This window comes from Cimex lectularius, unplaced genomic scaffold (assembly GCF_000648675.2).
Source record: "Cimex lectularius strain Harlan isolate CLEC.00 unplaced genomic scaffold, Clec_2.1 scaffold6, whole genome shotgun sequence".
Lineage (NCBI taxonomy): Eukaryota > Metazoa > Arthropoda > Insecta > Hemiptera > Cimicidae > Cimex > Cimex lectularius.
In genome coordinates, this window is record NW_019392677.1 from 3,004,133 (window position 1) to 3,022,843 (window position 18,711).

The 18,711-nt window shown below is 32.2% G+C and overlaps 2 protein-coding genes across 3 annotated transcripts in view; both read left to right on the forward strand.

Moving 5' to 3' along the window:
- The window catches only part of LOC106673791 (apolipophorins), a 25,843-nt gene extending 12,966 nt beyond the window's left edge, over positions 1 to 12,877 (forward strand). Inside the window, exons 19-46 of the mRNA XM_014406064.2 lie at positions 39 to 270; positions 352 to 494; positions 550 to 643; positions 2,784 to 3,089; positions 3,154 to 3,417; positions 3,982 to 4,133; positions 4,680 to 4,848; positions 4,911 to 5,078; positions 5,367 to 5,608; positions 5,673 to 5,802; positions 5,860 to 6,196; positions 7,747 to 7,955; positions 8,024 to 8,200; positions 8,265 to 8,586; positions 8,643 to 8,809; positions 8,871 to 9,091; positions 9,263 to 9,561; positions 9,646 to 9,773; positions 9,843 to 10,278; positions 10,350 to 10,549; positions 10,617 to 10,850; positions 10,922 to 11,213; positions 11,284 to 11,467; positions 11,565 to 11,725; positions 11,788 to 12,024; positions 12,103 to 12,197; positions 12,319 to 12,500; positions 12,574 to 12,877. Coding sequence (XP_014261550.1) covers positions 39 to 270; positions 352 to 494; positions 550 to 643; positions 2,784 to 3,089; positions 3,154 to 3,417; positions 3,982 to 4,133; positions 4,680 to 4,848; positions 4,911 to 5,078; positions 5,367 to 5,608; positions 5,673 to 5,802; positions 5,860 to 6,196; positions 7,747 to 7,955; positions 8,024 to 8,200; positions 8,265 to 8,586; positions 8,643 to 8,809; positions 8,871 to 9,091; positions 9,263 to 9,561; positions 9,646 to 9,773; positions 9,843 to 10,278; positions 10,350 to 10,549; positions 10,617 to 10,850; positions 10,922 to 11,213; positions 11,284 to 11,467; positions 11,565 to 11,725; positions 11,788 to 12,024; positions 12,103 to 12,197; positions 12,319 to 12,483 — 5,764 coding nt within the window. The 3' untranslated portion in view covers positions 12,484 to 12,500; positions 12,574 to 12,877. The remainder of the gene's footprint in view (positions 1 to 38; positions 271 to 351; positions 495 to 549; positions 644 to 2,783; positions 3,090 to 3,153; positions 3,418 to 3,981; positions 4,134 to 4,679; positions 4,849 to 4,910; positions 5,079 to 5,366; positions 5,609 to 5,672; positions 5,803 to 5,859; positions 6,197 to 7,746; positions 7,956 to 8,023; positions 8,201 to 8,264; positions 8,587 to 8,642; positions 8,810 to 8,870; positions 9,092 to 9,262; positions 9,562 to 9,645; positions 9,774 to 9,842; positions 10,279 to 10,349; positions 10,550 to 10,616; positions 10,851 to 10,921; positions 11,214 to 11,283; positions 11,468 to 11,564; positions 11,726 to 11,787; positions 12,025 to 12,102; positions 12,198 to 12,318; positions 12,501 to 12,573) is intronic.
- Positions 12,878 to 14,180: 1,303 nt separating this feature from the next.
- On the forward strand, positions 14,181 to 18,301 carry LOC106673744. 2 transcript variants are annotated; one of them, XM_014405958.2, is made up of 6 exons: positions 14,181 to 14,571; positions 17,136 to 17,232; positions 17,401 to 17,593; positions 17,672 to 17,757; positions 17,815 to 17,956; positions 18,029 to 18,301. In XM_014405958.2, the coding sequence occupies exons 2-6, from the start codon at positions 17,155 to 17,157 to the stop codon at positions 18,172 to 18,174; spliced, it is 645 nt and encodes a 214-aa protein (XP_014261444.1). In that variant the 5' UTR covers positions 14,181 to 14,571; positions 17,136 to 17,154; the 3' UTR covers positions 18,175 to 18,301. The 2 variants fall into 2 exon arrangements, with proteins under 2 accessions (XP_014261444.1, XP_014261443.1); XM_014405957.2 differs by having other exon boundaries at positions 14,182 to 14,571; positions 17,147 to 17,232.
- The last annotated feature ends 410 nt before the right edge of the window (positions 18,302 to 18,711 follow it).

An 18,711-nucleotide genomic window follows, 5' to 3' on the forward strand; every position in this document is an offset into this window, starting at 1 on the left:
AATAAAACAGATTGAATTTAAAAATAATTATATTTTAGAATTGAAGTAGTTTTCAAATCTAAAGAAAAACATTTAGCCAGTTCTCTAAAAGCCTCTGCAGATAGCAAGGAGTATGTCAATCTTAATTTTATCTACAATACTGGGGAAAAATTGAATTTACAATTCAAACTTTTGGATTTGGTTGATGGTCACCTTGATTCGAATATTATTGATCAAGAACAGAAATCCAAAAGCAAATTGAATATCCATTTTCCAAGGATTGACAAAAAGGTAAAAACAGTACCATATTATTTTCTATCACATTTTTTCTTTCCAAATAAAAGACAATTGAATGTTATGTTATATATGTAGGCTGAAGGAAATGCGGAATTCACCGATTATTTTGACACTGGCAGCATTGATTTCTGTTGGGACACTAAAGATCCTTTAAAAAAAATTAAACTTGAGTACAATAATGAGTATTCCTTCGAACCAACGACGGACATTATGCTTAGGTACATTATTAAAATAATTTTCTTATAGCTTAAATTGACACTTTTTTTTCTCCAGATCATCACTAACTTATGGCAGTCGTACAACAAAATTAAATATGGATTATAAAGGAGATATTACAGAAAATATTCCAATAACTAGGAAAATTACAGTAAGTAAATGAATAAAGTAGTAAATGAATAAAATCTGTATTTATTTATGTTTTAATAGATCAATGAATAATAATTTTTAATAATTAACACTATACCAAGATAACACACTGTCTCCATTTCGACATCCATAGCTGAAGTTTTAAGGATGGTTCAATTTATTTAGATGCTTTCTCCTTGTTAGGTGGGTGAGATCACTAAAGCCTGACAAGAAAGGTGATTCACGACTGGAAGAATGTTACCAATGCTTAGAAAATCTGGAAAAGGTTACTGACAAAAATCCTCATATGTGAAAGCCAAGCAGCTATTAAAGCATTAGCATGTAAAAGAAAAATCACATCAGAATTAGTCCGTTGCATCTACAAAACCTGAGTAAACAACCTGATGATATCTTTGATACCAGAACATGGGAATTTTGAGAACCGAAAAGACAGAAACACTGGCTAGAGGAGGATCTGTAAAACCATGTATAGGACCTGAACCTATTCATGGTATAACAAAAACAAATATACCAACCTCCATCACGAAATGGATTAAAAAAAAGAAGCAGTACTAGATGCAATAAACTTAAGCTAAAACAACCCCTACCAAGACTGGCCAATTCACTGCTACTGTTAGTGGTTAATGGGTGTGACACAACTCAGTGATGACCCCATTTCTAGGTTATGCAATGAGGGGAAGAAACAGCCACCCACTTCTTTAAAAATGAATAACCACTCAATGGAGACAACCTGGGATACAAAGAAAATCCAGGGAAAGGAATAGTAGCAATGACAGTCAATGACCTAGCTCTTCTTAGGAGAAGGATCGAGCCAATTGCACTAAACTAAGAAACTAGGATAGTATATTAAACCAGAAGTCTCTAGTGCTCAATGGACAAAAACCCTGTTTCCTAGTAGTGTCCATCATCACTGGAAGCAACATAGTGGTACCTTGGCATCTGCAATAATAGGACCTTTACAGAGAACTCTCTTGTGACAATGACCTAGCACTTCTTAGGAAGAGGATTGAGTTAGTTGCACTAAACTAAGGAACTAGGACAGTATATTAAGCTAGAAGGCACTAGTGCTCAATGGACAAAAAATCCACTTCCTAGTATCCATCATCACTGGAAGCAACACAATGGTACCTTGGCGTCTGCAATATGGGACCTTTACAGAGAACTCTCTTCTGACAATGACCTAGCACTTCTTAGGAGGAGGATCGAGTCAGTTGCACTAAACTAAGGAACTAGGAACAGTATATTAAGCTAGTGCTCAATGGACAAAAATTCCACTTCCTAGTAGTATCCATCACTGGAAGCAACCCAGTGGTGCCCTGGCATCTGCAATATGGGACTCTTTACATAGAAAGGGTTAACTTGTTAGTGATTACAAGTTTGGATGAAGAAAAGGGGTGCATGAAATTAAGAGGAAGATTGAAAAAACAGGGGAATTCCAATATTTTATAACATAATTATTCATTAATTTTAATGACTACTTAATTACTTAAATATTTCTGTTTGATCACTCATTTTAACCACAAACTAAACCTCTGGCTGGGCACAAAGGAGGTAGGGAGATTGCACTGATCGTACTGGCAATTTGTGAATTTATACAACCAGATTTTTTTCTTTGTATCTTTGTTTATGCATTTTTATTGTTTATTTTATTCTCTTTTATCAATCTGAAGAGCTCAATTAACTGTAGCATAAGAAATCGTTCAGATCCTCCCTTCATAATCCTGTTTAGAATTTTTCTATGTTGCTTTTAAGAGATCTCAGATTTGACTTGGTATTAAATGCCTTAGACTGGAACAGATTATGTGAGAATTGAAAGTAGTGCACACTTATATATTTACATATACATAGTTTCAAAAGCGTTGCTTCCCAATTCCTAATAAATTGTCCTTTGCTGCTGCTGAAAGGGTATTAATAAAATGTAACGATATTTTACATATAAATTTAAACTACCATCCATTCCCATCTCTAGTAGTTTTTAGCCATTTTTTTAATTATTTAAAAAGTGTTTTACAATATATTAATACTTTTTATAATTATTTGATATTATATGTTTATAAAGTGCAACATAATTTGTAAGCAATCAATTTTTCATCAACATTCACTTTTCAACAATACTTTTAATTTATCATACAATGTTTTAGGTCATTCTTCCCGAAGGTGATGAATACACTTTCAACGTTGAAGGATATTATGAAGAAAAGGGCGACAATATAAATACCAAATTTACAACTACAGTAACTTGCACTCACCCTGATGGCAAGGCACTTTTATTTAATCCATTCGAGAAGATGTCCTTAACCGTTGGTCTCGAACCGTTCAATGAAGAAGACGATGTATACAAAGGACTTGTAGACTTTAATTTAATTAATAATAAAAAAGAGAATTTGGACACTTCCTGTAAATTTGATATCCGCGAAGAAAACAACAAATGGCTCATCAAAACTGAAGTAATTTTCTTGTAAACGAATCTTTAAGTTCAAACTAGAAATTGATGTTTGAATATATTCCTAGGGTTCAGTCAAAGGAAACTTAATGAAAGGGAAAGATCTGAGTGTGATATTTAATGCCGAAGTACCAGAAGAAGATGAATCTCAGCCGTTGTTGTTCAGCTGGTCCCTCGACCATGCAGACGACACCCATTTGGAAGGAAATTGTAAAGTGACTGAAGACAGTGTCAGTGGAGAATTCTCAGGCAAACTTCCCCAACATAATGAAGTTAAAAGTTTCAAGTGGACTACGGACAACTCATTTGTTTGGGGTGAAACAAGCAACACGGTAACATAGCATTTACAAATTTTAAGCATTATTATGCATGCTAAGAGAATAGTTTATACACATGGCTTTTTATTTTTTCCCTTGCAGTATTTTTAAAAACCAAGTAGGTACATTTAGTTCAGTGATTTTTCACGTTTTTGAAAAAGGATTCTTAGCTAATTAAAAAAGGGCTTTCTGTAAAAATTTTGTAGGTATAAATATTTCGAAAATTCATTGTTTATTGTAGTTTTTTATTTTTTATTCTTCCTTCTTTATTGTTGTATTTCTTTTTCTTTTTATAGATTAAAAATTTCCTTTATTTTATAGGCCCTGCTGATGCAGGGAAGTTGTTGAACTGCTGAAAAACTAATTTTTCGTTATAAGTCTAAAAAAAGGAAATTTTACCTTTTATTTGTCGAACTGAATATCATTTTAAAAAAATTGTTGAAGAAACAAACAGGGGAAGAGTTGTTTTTATTGGCATTGGGAGATGAAAAAATGCTATTATTTGCATGCATGGCACGGCTAGAAACATAATTTTTTTGTATGTAGTGCAGTATATTTTACATACATTCTTATTTTCAGGTCAAATTAAACAATAATTTTGCCTGGAATGAAAATAAATTTTTAAAACACGTCTGGGACTTCAGTCATTCTGATTCTGAGGCTACATTTTTTGGAGAATTTCATACAACAGAAGCACACAGGAAGCTCAATGCCAAAGCACATTGGACATGGTAAGTCACCAAAGTTGAAAGACATTAATCCTAATGCCACAAGTGCTTTTATTTAAATATGGTTTACTTAGCAACTCAATCCAACTTATGTGTAGGCATTTTTCACTGATAAAAAGTTTAAATTTATTTAAATAATGTTAATGGACAGTTGTGAATTAAATAATTATTTACCTAAAAAGAAGGAAAAATAGTAAGCATAGGGATGAATATGCAAGATCAAGATTCAGCAATTTCCCTTATACAAGACAAAGGTTTATCAACTGTGCACGATCCACCAAAATATATACAATTCAGCCACAGTAGATGCTTATTTTAAACTGTCAAGTGCCACAACACACAGTCTAACTTTTAAGAAAATAATTTTACACAAAATGGGAAGCAGAAGTCTAGGAACAACACACCATGACGACCTTGAAATGTTGCGGCATCTGACTAGCACAGAACCAAAACCAGCTATGAAATATCCCGTGTGCAAGTTATTTGCACCAGTGGCATTAAGGGTTAAACTATATTTATATTTATATATTAACATACGCTCCCATACAGTGATGACGTGGAGAAGTTCGATGCATCAGGTTCATTTTCTTGGACAGAGGGTAAATCTGCAGATTTCAGTGTTGAAATGGAAAAGAGCAAAGATAACAAAGCAGGGCTAATTCATGTCAATGGCCACTTACCTGAATTTGGCAAAGTAGATTTAATTCTGAAGAATAAGGTAAGTAATTTCTTTTTTTACTTGTATAATAAATTTTATTTTAATTAAATATACATTAACAGTTTTTGAGTGAGAAAAATGGAGCTCATAGTAGCTTTTCCATTACAATCAAAGATACGACAGTAGCAGCATCATCAGTTGTTGAATTATTACCAGGTCACCCATTAATTGACATAAATGTTGACCATACAACTGGCAAATGGAGATTTTATGTCAAACACAACAGCAAGGTACTGCAACATAATTTTGCTAGGTTTTGCTTTAAACATAATTTTGCTAGGTTTTGCTTTAAAACATTGTAACTTTATTGAAATACTCCAATATTTTTTTCAAGCATGTAAAAGCTGCTGTAAGGAAGCTCAAGAAGGGCTATTGGAATTAGCCTGAAATGCGTTCATTTTAATAAACAGAAAAATATACTGAAGTTCTTCAATAAAGTGATTTCAATGTCTATGGATTAAAGAAAAGAAACATAGAATTCATTAAAATCTACTTTTATTGTAACATTTTCTTTCAAGGGCGAAAGGCATTGGTCAGGAGAAACCAAAATGAAATGGGCATACAATAGAGGTGGAAGCATTGGTGCAAACTATGATGCTAATTTCCAGTCTATTGATTCCTTTTATCTTAAGGGCAATGTCGATGCTCACGAGTTGTTTTTCAAAAACTTTCATGTGGATATTCATAACGAAAACGAGAGAGGCAATGAGAAACAGATCTTATTTGTAGTGAAAAAAGATGGAACTACTTATTCCGGAGTGTAAGTCAACTGTTCGCCTTTCGTAAATTGATGTCAATAAAACATTGTTTAAAATATTTTATAGCATAAATTATAATGTTAAGCAAGAGGGTGACAATTTAGGGATTGAAGGAAGTGGCAGTTTGATAGAGGATGGAAAAAATTACCCGCTTTCTTTTAAGCTAAATGTCAATGACAGACTGGAAAATCTCGAAGTATTTGATTTTAATAATAGATTTGAATTCTAAACCTAATTCATGTATTTATTTTAGACTCAATTCACTCTAAGCATCGGTAAAAACAAATGGTCTTCAAAATATGTTAACAATGATAAAAAATTTTATGCCGATTTGGAACACTGCCATGAAGAAACAGAATGCACCTCATCTTTAATTGAGTACAAATTGGAAAGCAAATCAAATCAAAGGGTTGCCAAAGAGTTGCGCATTGTCTTCGATCCATCTATTTATCTGGAATCCCCAACTGTTTTGAGTTATCATTCAAAACTGCTGTTGGACACCTACCTCCCTGTAGAGCACATGATAGAATTTAGATGGTCAAAGACAGGCAGCATTAAATACGAAGCAGAAATAAAAAACAAAGGAGCAGGTAAACTTTTTTCAATATTCAATCTTAGTAAGTAGCAAGTACAATGCCATCAAAATATTTAAAAGGGGATAACCAAAATACTGAAATACGTAGAATGGGGTATGCTGGTTTTCATCTTCATAGATAGGTCTAAGGCCTATGTGACGTGCACTGTGTATTGTTAGGGTGCGTCCACTTCATAGTAGATCACGCTGCACTGAAGTTTTACAATGCGGAATTGTATGTGGTTTACCATGCTCTTGAGGTTTTTCCATCCAATACTTTAGCATAGTTAATACTGTCCACAACAGGTCTTCCATTGACCTGTATGCATCGTGCACTGTGTATTGCTAGGGTGCGTCCACTTCATAGTAGATCACGCTGCACTGAAGTTTTACAATGCGGAATTGTATGTGGTTTATCATGCTCTTGAGGTTTTTCCACCAAATCCTTCAGCATGGTTAATACTGTCCACAACAGGTCTTCCATTGACCTGTATGCATCATTGTGCTCTTATTGGACCATGAACTGGATTGTTTCGCCAAAACAGTGGTTGTTGTCTTGGGTACCTGGACACATAGATCTTGATGGTAACAAAAAGGCAGACAAGGTGGCTAAGGCCAGGAAGTCACAACCTCCGGACTTACCACAATCTGATGCTAAAAGTGCAATAAAAAAATAAATTGGCAGTGTCGATGGGTAGGATCGGCAGAAAAGCTCTCTCATATCAACAGCACTGTTCATCCTCGTCCGTTTTTCAAGCAAGGTTTGTGACTGGTTTTTGACGGCCAAAACAGTCCGAGGAATTGGTTTAAGGACTGGCAGTCAGAGACCTGCGCAGATGTTTCCTATTTTGCTCTTATGAAATTGCAAAATTCTTACTTAAATAGGGACCAGATTTACATGAGAAATAGAATGTAAAATATGTATTTATTTATTAACAAATATCCAAGTATAAAAATGTATAATAAGGGAGAATATAACAAGTTGATAAAATTGAAAATAAACCTTTAATTTTCAGATTTATTTGAAATAACATACATTTTTAAATTTTCATAAATAAAAAGTGCTAAAAAAATTCTAGAAAATAAATTTTTTAAGGAATTATACATGCGTAATTATTTTATGTCTTGAGATAATAATTATTATATGGAGCAAAATGTAATATACAAAAATGTTTTTTTCTTTCTTTAAATGCTGTAGTTCCAGAAGTAGTCTATGTTATTTTGATAAGAAAATAATATATGAGAACAAATTGAAACTGTCCATAAATGAAGGATGGAGGACAATTGACGGATTTATTTTAGTTTTTAACTGACAAATTTCAGTAGAAGTCTTAGATTGGAAGAAAGCGTACTAACAGAGTTAAGAATCCATGATCAGTCAGTTTTCGGGCATTCACAATCATAAATCATGGATTAGTTGGTAGCTGGTTTATGATTGTGTGTTGGAACAAATCTAATATCTTTTCTAAAATTGCTTTTTATTTATTTTATTTCTTACAATATTTTCAATAATTTTTCAGTAACAGCAGTAATTGTTCTTATCTATAAAATTGTTTTTATTTTTAGTTATGTTGTTGCATACTCCTAAGAGAATCGTTGGTTTTGAAAGCAAACTAGATTCTTCAAAAGATGCAAAGAAGGTTGAAGTATTTTTATATCTTAATAAGCTCACGGATGACAAAATCTCTTTTCTCTCTTCGGCATCAATTGCAAAAGGAAAGGATTCAAACACATACTCAAGCGAGACAAAGTTATCACATAAATCTCTTGGAAAGGTGGGTAATTTATTAAAGTAATCCCTCTGATAATGTGAAAATACCTCATTTTTTTAATTCAATTTTAGGATTATGTTATCAAAGGAGAGGTAACTGTTTCACCTACCTTGGAGAAATTAAAAGGCAAAATAATCGTAGATGTATTCAAAAATCCTAATAGTCAACTAGTGCTGACCTTAAAGTTTGATCATGGTCTAAAAGATGGTCGATACACCAAGCATAGGAGTGCATATGTGAAATTTGATGTATGTAAAACATTTTAAGTGCGATTTATGTTTTCAAGATTTTTAATTTATAATTTCTTTACAGTCGTGTAAAATAAATGCCGCTTATGAGCAGAAATTAGTTGTTAACTTTAAAGACCCTCAATTTCTCTGGACTGAGACTGCCAGTAGTACAGATGGAAAGGGCACAAAGAGGGAAGCAGGAGTTAAAATTGAGATAAATCGTAAGAAAATTTACAGCCATGTAAAAATTGATGGTTCCACCGTTTTTGAAGTTGATGGTAAAATAAGTAACAAAGAAAAAACAACTACTGTTGCTGGAACCACTACTTTACTCAACAAAAAATACAAAAACAATCTTGAAATTAATACTGATGCCAATAGTCTAAAATACAACCTTCATTTCGGTATGCGACAAGTTTTATAAATTTTTTGTAAATATTCTAAATATTTAGTGTATTAGATGGAAAAACAATTGAAGCTGACGTATCGGCTAAAATGGGTAAGAAAGGATTATTTAAAGTTTCCTTTGACAAAAAATCCTGCGCACACTTTGAGGTGGCTTTGGATGAGCCTAATTTCCTTACGTCAACCTATAACTACAATACGGATGATGTTAAACGATTATTTGTAAGTTCATATTCTTCTTTATTTAAACAAAATGCGTTTTTTCAAAAATGCAAATTTTCAGTTTGCTCTTGCTGACTCACTGTATGAGGCCAGAAATGAAGGAACCAAGCTTGTAAAAGAACTGGTTGAAACAGATACAAATGAGGCACAACATACTTTAAAGTGTATAGAAGATAATATGCCTTCTTTTTCAACATTTAACAGTCATGTTAAGAAAGAGTTGAAGGAACTTATTGATGAATTTTTGGAAGAAGAATATATACGTGAATTGTCTGGGACTATGTAAGCCTTTTTCTCAAGTTTATAATTTATACATTTTCCTGTTTTTAAATAAATAAACTGCATTAAAATCATTCGATTCCTTATATAATCATTCACCTGATACCTAAAGATGTTTTGTTTATGATAAATTTAAAAAATCTAGTCAATAAAACTTATAATTATACTTTGTAGAAAGGAGCATTACAAAGAAGCTTTTGCAAACATCAATGAAATGATAAAAAAACTGGGCGAATTCTACGATTCCGTTGGATCCAGTGCAATACAGCTAAGTGAGAAAATTGGTAAACTCTGCGAAGAACTCTATAAAAAGTTATTGGAGTCAACTGAACGACTAACCACTGTCGTACTAGACTTTATGGAAGAATCTGTTAAATTTTCAAAGAAGATTGTAGACAAAATTTTTGAAGAGTTGAAAAAGAATGAAAACGATATCAAAGAATACATCAAAGTTTTAACAGACTTGGTTCATGGTAATATCACATAAATATATTTCTATTGTATTTGAATAATAAATATTTTATATTCTATATTCATAAATAATCCATTTTTTTAAGAATTTGGTAAACAATTTAGTAAAGTGATATTTAGTATTCATGAAGAACTCGAGAATTTCATAGAGATTACTGTCCAACAGCTGAAAGATATTCCGTTTGTAGAAGTTATCAATGAGAAGATGCAAGAAGTAAGTATTATCAAATATTTATTGACAATTATTTTAAAATGAATAAATTATGTTATACATTTCCCTCAGCTAAAAGATTACAATTTTAATATACCTGAGGAGTTTTGGGGATTTTTTGCCGAGATAAAAGATGAGATCAAAGGATTAATGCCAACAACCGAGTGTGAAAAACTTGTTGACCTGACTGCAGACTACATTACAAAGATCTTAAAACAAGAGAAATTCAATGTGCAAGATGCTGCTGCGAAATTGCTTCAGCAGTTTACCAAGGCTTTCTCATCTGTTGTTGCAGAAGTATACCAGCACATACCCATTGGAGAGAAATTGAAAGATAAAAGCCTTTATAGCAGGCTTCCATTTGGAAACCTATTAAAAGGGTCAAAAGGAGGCTTAAGAGTAAGCCTGATGGAATGGTTAAGTTCAGAAGATCTTCCTACACTTTATGATTTGCTCTCAATGTACCGACCATCAGTTATTCCACTACAAAATATTCCACCATTTGATAGTAAGCATTTAAATAAATTACAGTACCATTTGGTGTTTTAATTACTTAATATTAATGGTCAAAAATTTCAGGTATTGGTGTCATCCTTCATGGTTCGGATGTTGTTACCTTTGATGGGCGGCACATCAAGTTTAAGGGATTTTGTAACTACAAGCTTGTAGAAGATGGAAGAGACAAGAATTTTTCAGTTATTGCACATATTTCGTCTGGCAAATTAGAGGGCCTAACACTTCATGACGCTTTTGATTCGATCACCATCAAACAAGGACTTGTTAGTAGATGTTTATGTAAAAACATTACATGAAAAAAAATTTCATTAATTTTTGTTATGTTTTTAGGCAACAGTTAATAAACAGAAATCTGAATATCCAACTAGAGCTGGCCAACTTTCTGCCTGGATTCGTCCGTATTCATATGGAATGTTCAGTAAGGCAGGCGTACTTATTATATGTTCACGAGATTTCAATTACTGTGAGGTCAACGTCAATGGATTCTACTTTGATAGAACTGTTGGTCTTCTTGGAAACATGAATTATGAACCTTATGACGATTCCAAACTTGACAGCAGCATGGTGCATAATTTAATTTTATTTTATTTTTATAACACAATAATAAATGTAATCTGAAATGTATAATTATGCAGGTTGCATCTGATGACTTAACTTTTATCAATGCTATGAAACTTGGATCTTGCCCAGATGTGCCTACGGCTACCTACAAACATCCGCCGACCTCACAGTGTACCAAAGTCTTTGAGGAGTTATATTTCGCATCTATCTGGGCCCCTCCCAAACCTTTTAAGGAAGCATGTGACAGTGCGGTAAATTCTGCATCAGATGATGAAACCAAACTAGATGCTGCTTGCGAAATTGCTAAGGGTTTTGTTAGAGTTGCAAGAAATCGAGGCTCTCTTGTAACTCTTCCAGAAATTTGCAGTAATTATTATTAAATTTATATAATTTTTAATGGAATAATATATAATAAGTTTTAAACGTGTATTTTTAGCATATTGTACCATCAATAAACAAAAATTGAAATATGATGAAGCAGAAGAAGTAAAGATAAATAAAAATCAAGCTGATGTTTTGTTTATTGTTGAGTCCTCAGCCGACAATAAAGAAGTAGCTGAGAGCAACTTGCACAAACTGGTTCCAGAAATTAAAAAATATTTTGATGCACAAGGTTGCACGTAAGTGAATTTTTTTTAATTAGTCCCAACTTAAAAAAGATAAAATTGTTTAAATAATAAGATGTCGTTAAATCTTTATTTCTTTGTTAATTTTCAGCGATGTAAGGTTCTCTGTGGTAAGTTTTGCCCCAGATGAAAAATATCCACATTACCACACTTCCAATGGCAATTTTTATGGAACAAATGTAAAAATTCAATACAGTGAAAAGTTAAACGAGACGAAAAATAATTTTGTCGACAGTTTAAAATATCATTTTGGTAAAACTCAAGATTCTACTACCCGCCCTACCTTATTTCTTGAATATTATTTTTTTTTTAAGGTTTAACAAGCAGAGGTTATGTATATAAAGATGTCATGGATCATCAGAATTTCAGACCGACAGCTAGGAAAATAATTATCGGAATCCATAGCACGCCTTGTATCCCACAGTCAATTACTTATTTTATTGGGTCTTTGTATGGAATGGTGTTTGCTGATGCATTTGGTTTGGAATACCATGTCATTACTCCAGTTGAGGATTTAAGTAAATTCAAAGTTCCTGTAGAAGAAATAATAGGTAAAACAATTCATTGTTCTTAATATCTTTTTTTACAATTTAACAAAAAAGTTGTATGGCTTTAAAATGGAATTACAGGCTTTACTTGGGGAAAAGTTTTGAAAAAGAACGGAGAAACAGTTAAGACTGCAACAATACTCACCAATGATAACTGCATCAATATAGCAAATGCCGTAAGTTATACAAGATTCTAATAGCTGCTTACTTATTTTAAAAGTATATGTTTTTAAAATCAGCAACCACAAAATATTTGACCCAAATTTGTATAACTTCATAAAGGATGTGTTATTTCAGAATGAAGGCTATGCCTTTGTTGCTCGTAAAGAGGGAGATACTGTCTCACAGATGGCAAAGGTTATCACAGCACCAAGGAAGACTGATGAACTAGAATGCGAGTGTGAACTTTTTGACGGAGTTATTTCAAGACCTGTATGCTATGTAGAATATGATCTCTTCTAAGCCTACAATAATTAAAAGTATTGAGTGACTACAACCTCTATGCCTATATATCTGGTGTATTTTGCCTAAAAGTTAATTTTTAATTTGCAGAGAGTTCAGTGCTGAAGAAGAAAACCAAAACATGCCTGTACATATGTTAGCTTGACTGCATTTAGAGATCTACCATAGAAGGATCTTGCCATATATTGTTAATAATTGTACAAAAGAAAGTTCCTTTTAATTATATTCTATAACATATACACTGTCACTAAAAAAAGTATATGTGAAGTAATAATTTTACGTACATAATTCTGTCTAGTGTATTTTTTAGACTTCAACAAAGTATTTTAAAAATAAATAAAAAGCTATCAATTTTTTAAATATTTTAATATTAAATCAAACATTAAGTATGAAAGTGATTTTCTGTTTATAACATTCATTCCTTTCAATATGAATAATAAAATATTATTGGGGCGTCGGTGGCCGCAACAGTTAAGGCATTGACACTGCGCTCATCACTGAAAGGTAAAGGTCTATACTAACAAATCCACTTTTTTTTTTCAAAAACACTGACACCCTGAGGGTTGATATGACCTCTACTGTTGCAAACCCACTAAAAAAATGTATATAAAAAAATCGAGGTTTATTTAGAAACAAATAAACCAATTTTATTTCATATTTTGGCCCATATAATTGAAAATAAAAAATGAAGTGAGCAAATACAAGGTTTCAGACAATTAGATTTCAAAATGTAAACATTTTTTTAGAAAAGTGATTTTCTCATTGGATTTTTTGATGTGAAATATAAAAAAGGATTTCCTGAAAGCGTTAAGTAGAGTAAGGATAATTTTAAAGGATAACCATCCAGATTTATCACCTGTTGTAACAGAAATGGGGGGGACCCGGGTAAAAGCCACAGTAAACGACAGTGAAATTTTTTCAAAAATGAAGGACGTCATTGCAAAATATAAAGAAAACATCCTAGAAAAGTCAAAAGAAATGGAAATGAACTCGTGCAAAATGTAGCTTTCATTGCATTCAACATTACATTTTTGTCAAGAACAATTGCACAACTGGAAACTGTGTGTCACTCTTAAGACAGCTTTGCTATATTAAATGACGCCTTGGAAGAATTAGAAAATATTGGTGGAAGGACAGGAAATAAAGTGAAACAAAAACAGTTACGTTGTGCTCAAAAAAATCCCAGACTTGACAAATGTGGAATGGAACGTTCTTTTAGTCAAGACTAAATAATCTTATTTATATTTGTTCGTTAATAGCAGACAAAATCTGTCTTTTTTTAATTTTTTATTAATAAAGTGAAAACATTAACATTTGACAAAGTCCATTAGTCAGAGACTAACATAAGTCGCGATCGAGAATTTATACTATTTCCACCCATCATCAGCAATATTGTGTATACATTAGAACAATTTACTATATCCATATAGAAGTTCTTCCATCTTGGCCATGTGGCCTCACAGCAAATGCAAGATTATCATATTTTTTAAAACCCCATATGGATGTAATAAATTATTATTTTAATATTATCGATTACTTATGATGTGAGATTCCCAAAACATCGAAAGAAAATGTTAATAAATAATAGTTTTACTTTATTAATTTAAAAAAAACCACATGGAAATTTTGTCTGCCATTAACCCAATTATTATTATATGTGCAACTATAGATTTAAGAGTGAGAGGAAAATATTGCCAAAACATTTTAAATCAAACGATCTTGGGCATGTGCAATTCTCCCTGGAGTGGTAGTCCATTCATGGGGTGGGGTAGCTGCCTCCCATTGGGTAGACCCAGTCCATACCCATTTTGATATTGATTAGTACTTTGCGTTTGCTCCTTGTGCTTTTTCTGGGAGTGTGCCCGAGTGTGTTGCATTAGCCGGTGGTGGCACTGATCCCCCTTCCTGACACACTCACTCCTTGACACCATGTGTAATACGCCTTCGATAGTCTTTCAATGAATACTCACTAATTTGCTCGGAGGACATTTTCAATATCGGCAAGAAAGGAAAACTGCAATTTTGCCAATTTATGGCATATCTGTTCGACCATTACACCTATTACTAATTTCAAGAGGGATCAAACAGGTTATTTATATTTTTTTAAATTCAAATTTGCTTGTTTTAACTTAATTCTTTAAGCCACAGTAATTTTTTTTTTAATACTTTTTATTCCAATAAATTATTTCTTGTTTTTTTACAACTAAGATTAATGTCTATAAAAGATCTTGCAAACTGTACAGTATTTAAAATAAAATTGAAGCATATTTGGATCAAATAACTGCTAGGGTAAATATTAAAAATGACTAAATTTTCAATTTTCACAAAACCAAAAAATTGATTTTGATAGCAAGAGAGAGGTCAGAGATGACAATTGGAACGAAAATTCTGTAAAATCAAAATCAGAAGGAATGCTCAAAGTGACAAGGGCAGCAAAACAGTCAAAATCGAAACAGCAGATAATTTCCCAACAGGGAAAACACCAAAATTGTTTAAATGAACCCACCAAACCAAACACATTTAAACAATTTAATATTTACAAAGAGTCAACTATTAACTTTCTGAGACCTTTATTTACTATTTCGTGCACAACATTTACAATTTTAAACTTCATCGTACTTTTGAAGTAACTTTTTATTATTAGTAAAATAATAATAGTAGAAATTCTGTAAGAGTAATAATAGGGGTGTCGGTGGCTGTAATGGTTAAGGCATAGACACAGTGCTCATCACTTAAGGTAAAGGTCCCGGGTTCAAATGCAGAAGCCCTTTATTCGAACCAACATACAATTTTTTTGTATGTATGTATTTATTTAAGTATGTATGTATATTAATTTAATTAATGATATAGTACGCTTTAATAGGTTCATAAGTTTAGTCCAGGCTGGTTTCCCCCTCTTCAATTTTACAAATATTGAGATCATTCTAGTCAAAATCATAAAAAAATAAATAAAATAATAGTAATAATAAAAATATAAAGAGGAAACCAGCAAGAGGAGACCTTACGATAAATTAAACTCAAGGAAAATAAATCCCCATACACTCCTTGATCCTCACCTTGGCAGGCAAGGCACGAGGAGGACGATAAGCTCAAACATTCCCCTCTCCCTTTTCATGTTTCACACCCAGATTTTATTTTGGTGCAGTCCGCTGGTATGGGGTCTCCCTAATGTATAGAGGGGTTGTGGATAGAGGAAAAAAAGGACTTTTTTCAAAAACACTGACACCCCAAGAGCTGATGTGACCTCTGCTGTAGTGAACCCTCAGAGAGAGAGAGAGAGAGAAAAAACACTAATAATAAAATTTTTGTTTAAATTTATTGATTTTCTTGCAAACTTGAAATATCTTAATGCAAAATAAAGGGCTTTTTTGTTGTATTATTTAAATTATCCTTATTATTGTATGTAATTGTCACTAACCTGCTCAATTTCAAAATAATATCTTAAATGCAATAAACTCTGGTCACCAAGTAGACTCAGCGTACACTGATTTCTCTAAAGCTTTTGAATAGTCAAAGTAAAATCATTTAAATCGTGTCCCTTTGCAGCTTCCTTGGGAGTCCCACAAGGGTCTCATCTCGGTCTGGTTTTGTTTCTCATATTTATTAATGATATCCATCTTGCTCTCCCTTCTGTTCAATTTTTATTATTTGCTGATGATCTGAAAATCTATTCCAAAATTACTTTTCCATCTGATTGCTATCAATTACAAAATTCTATCAATAATGTGCTAACCTGGTGCTCTAATAACAAACTTGCTCTCAATGTGTTCAAATGCTACACAATTACATTCTCTCATAAGAAACAACCTTTTCTTTATCACTACGCTCTCCATGATTCTCTTTTAACGCGAGTTGAGGTCGTAAAGGATCTTGGTGTACTTTTTGATCAAAAGCTCAAGTTTAAAGAACATATTTCTTCAATAAAAAATAGCTCTATGAAGATGCTAGGCTTCATCATCTGGAACACCTAGGAATTTAAAAATCTTCTATGTTTTGTCCATCTTTATAAAGCTTTTGTACAACCCATACTAGAATACGCTACACCTATTTGGAACCCATACTATCAAAATTATCAAAATTTTTTTCAATCTGTACAGAACAAATTAAAAAAAAAAAAAATGCTTACAAATTCAATCTTCCTCCGAACTCTGCCTACCCTGGAATCCGCTCTGAAATTAAACTTTTTGAACTGGCACTAAGAAGGGATTACTTTGATATTATTTTTGTATTTAAATGATTAAACAATCTCATTGATAGTCCTTCTCTCCTCACCCCTAAAAGTTTACTACAATTTATTTCATTTACTGGTTCGCCTAAATCTTGCACTCTAGTCTTATTATATATTTTCAAAGAGCATTATTTTCATTAAATATATACCTAAATATTGTAGTTTCAATTGTCTTTCAGCTTTATTTTGTTTCCTTTGCCTTAATTTGGTTAGTAATTATGTCTTTCATTTTTGTTGTTGTTGTTTTTACTCTTTAATTGTAGAAAAAAAAAACAAAAAAAAAAACAAGAAAAATTGTATTAAAGATTTTAAAAAAAATTGATATACTCTATAAATTATAACCCTTTTGAAAAATAACTATATTATTTATTATTGTAAACAATAAACTTATTAAATATAAAATAATAAAAACAATTTATTATAGTTTTTTTTTAGGTGTCAAAATGACTGTACCCGTCCGTAGGTGTTTTTACCTCTTCAGCCTGAGGCAGGGGACAATGCTGATTGGAATATTTGTCCTTGTAAGTATAACTAATATTGGACATAAACATTTAATATGTTTATCAATTGTAAATTTCTCAACATTGATTTGTAACGAGTAGAATTCAGTGAACACTTACATGTGATCAATTTACATTTGCCATCAATATGCAGATTTCAATGTTTTTACGATCGGTAATATCTTGCAGCTTCTTTCGGGCTTCTGCCTTTTTCTCCTCCTGCTCGGTAGCGCTCATGCCCACGAAATGGCCACGATGCTTGAAGCAGACATTGAAGATTCGGCAGAGAGGGAAGGCATCGTTCTCTCAGACGAAAATGGCCCTGTTGAAATACATTCACAAAATGAAATTGTTCTGCACAAAGCACACAACCTTGCTGTTTGTATGTACTTATACTAAAGTACTATTTTATTTTAACAGATCTAAATATATTTGGTATAATTAATAAATTGTGTTGTAGTGGTGATAGTATGGCTGTATTTAGGGGTTGCTTTAGCCACAGTACATCTTGTATTATGCATTCTTCTTTTATGTGGTGCAATATTGGTAAGCCATGTTCTTGTTATCACTTGTTAAAATGTTACAGGAATGTTTGTATTTTAGCGAGTTAGGAAGCTATTACTTCCTTGGATGTGTGTGGCCATGGTTGGGCTGATTTTATGCTGTACAGCAATGCTTGTCTCCATGTACTTAGTCAGGGGTTATGGAGCACTCGTTATATTTTTGACCGCTACTGTGGTTATAGGTATCAATATATATTGATTAATGATACTTTCCTAAACTGTTCACTATTTTTTTTTTGTTAATGTTTAAACAGTTTTTGGATTCTACCTGTGGCTTATAGTCTACAGTCACTACATGGAAATTGGAGAGGCTAAAAACTGTACGGTAAATGCTACAACCCATCACACTTTCTCTGACAGATACCATCTCTTCAGAGGACCAAACACAACCTACGTTTAATCTGTTTTAACCAGGTAGTTAAATCAAGATGAACGTTATTATTAACTTAGCATAAGTCATTGTTACATATAATGACAATCATTGATTTCCCTGCAAATCACAAACTTCGTTGTTTTTCTTCTTAAATTTAATTAACATCTGATATTACAAAAAATTAAATGTTGACTTCGTATGGGATCAATTACAATTTTTTATGCCAAGAAAAACAGAATAAATAGTTTTACTTTGTTTTAGTTTCATGCATTTTGGTTTTTCTTTCTTTCTTTATTTTTTTAAAATATTTTGATTGTTTCAAATTAGTTACATAGTTCTCTGTTTTGACAATTTAATTCTTTGCAACATTATTTATTTCTAATTATTAAATCGGTTTAAATTTATTAAAAGAAATGTGGTCGACCCTTGCATTAAAATTCTGCAGTCTTATGATGACATAAGCGGTAAACACTATAATTTTTTTTAACACTCCAGTGATTAATATCAACAATGTTAAGTCATATTAAGTCAAAGTATACCACTTTCAACAGATATGTTCTAAAA

Bases quoted from the DNA above. Each gene is read 5' to 3' on its own strand.
- LOC106673744 (XM_014405958.2), top strand. From the start codon at position 17,155: ATGACTGTACCCGTCCGTAGGTGTTTTTACCTCTTCAGCCTGAGGCAG. The intron at 17,233-17,400 runs GTAAGTATAACT...AATATCTTGCAG, and splicing joins TGATTGGAATATTTGTCCTT to CTTCTTTCGGGCTTCTGCCT. The intron at 17,594-17,671 runs GTATGTACTTAT...ATTGTGTTGTAG, and splicing joins AGCACACAACCTTGCTGTTT to TGGTGATAGTATGGCTGTAT.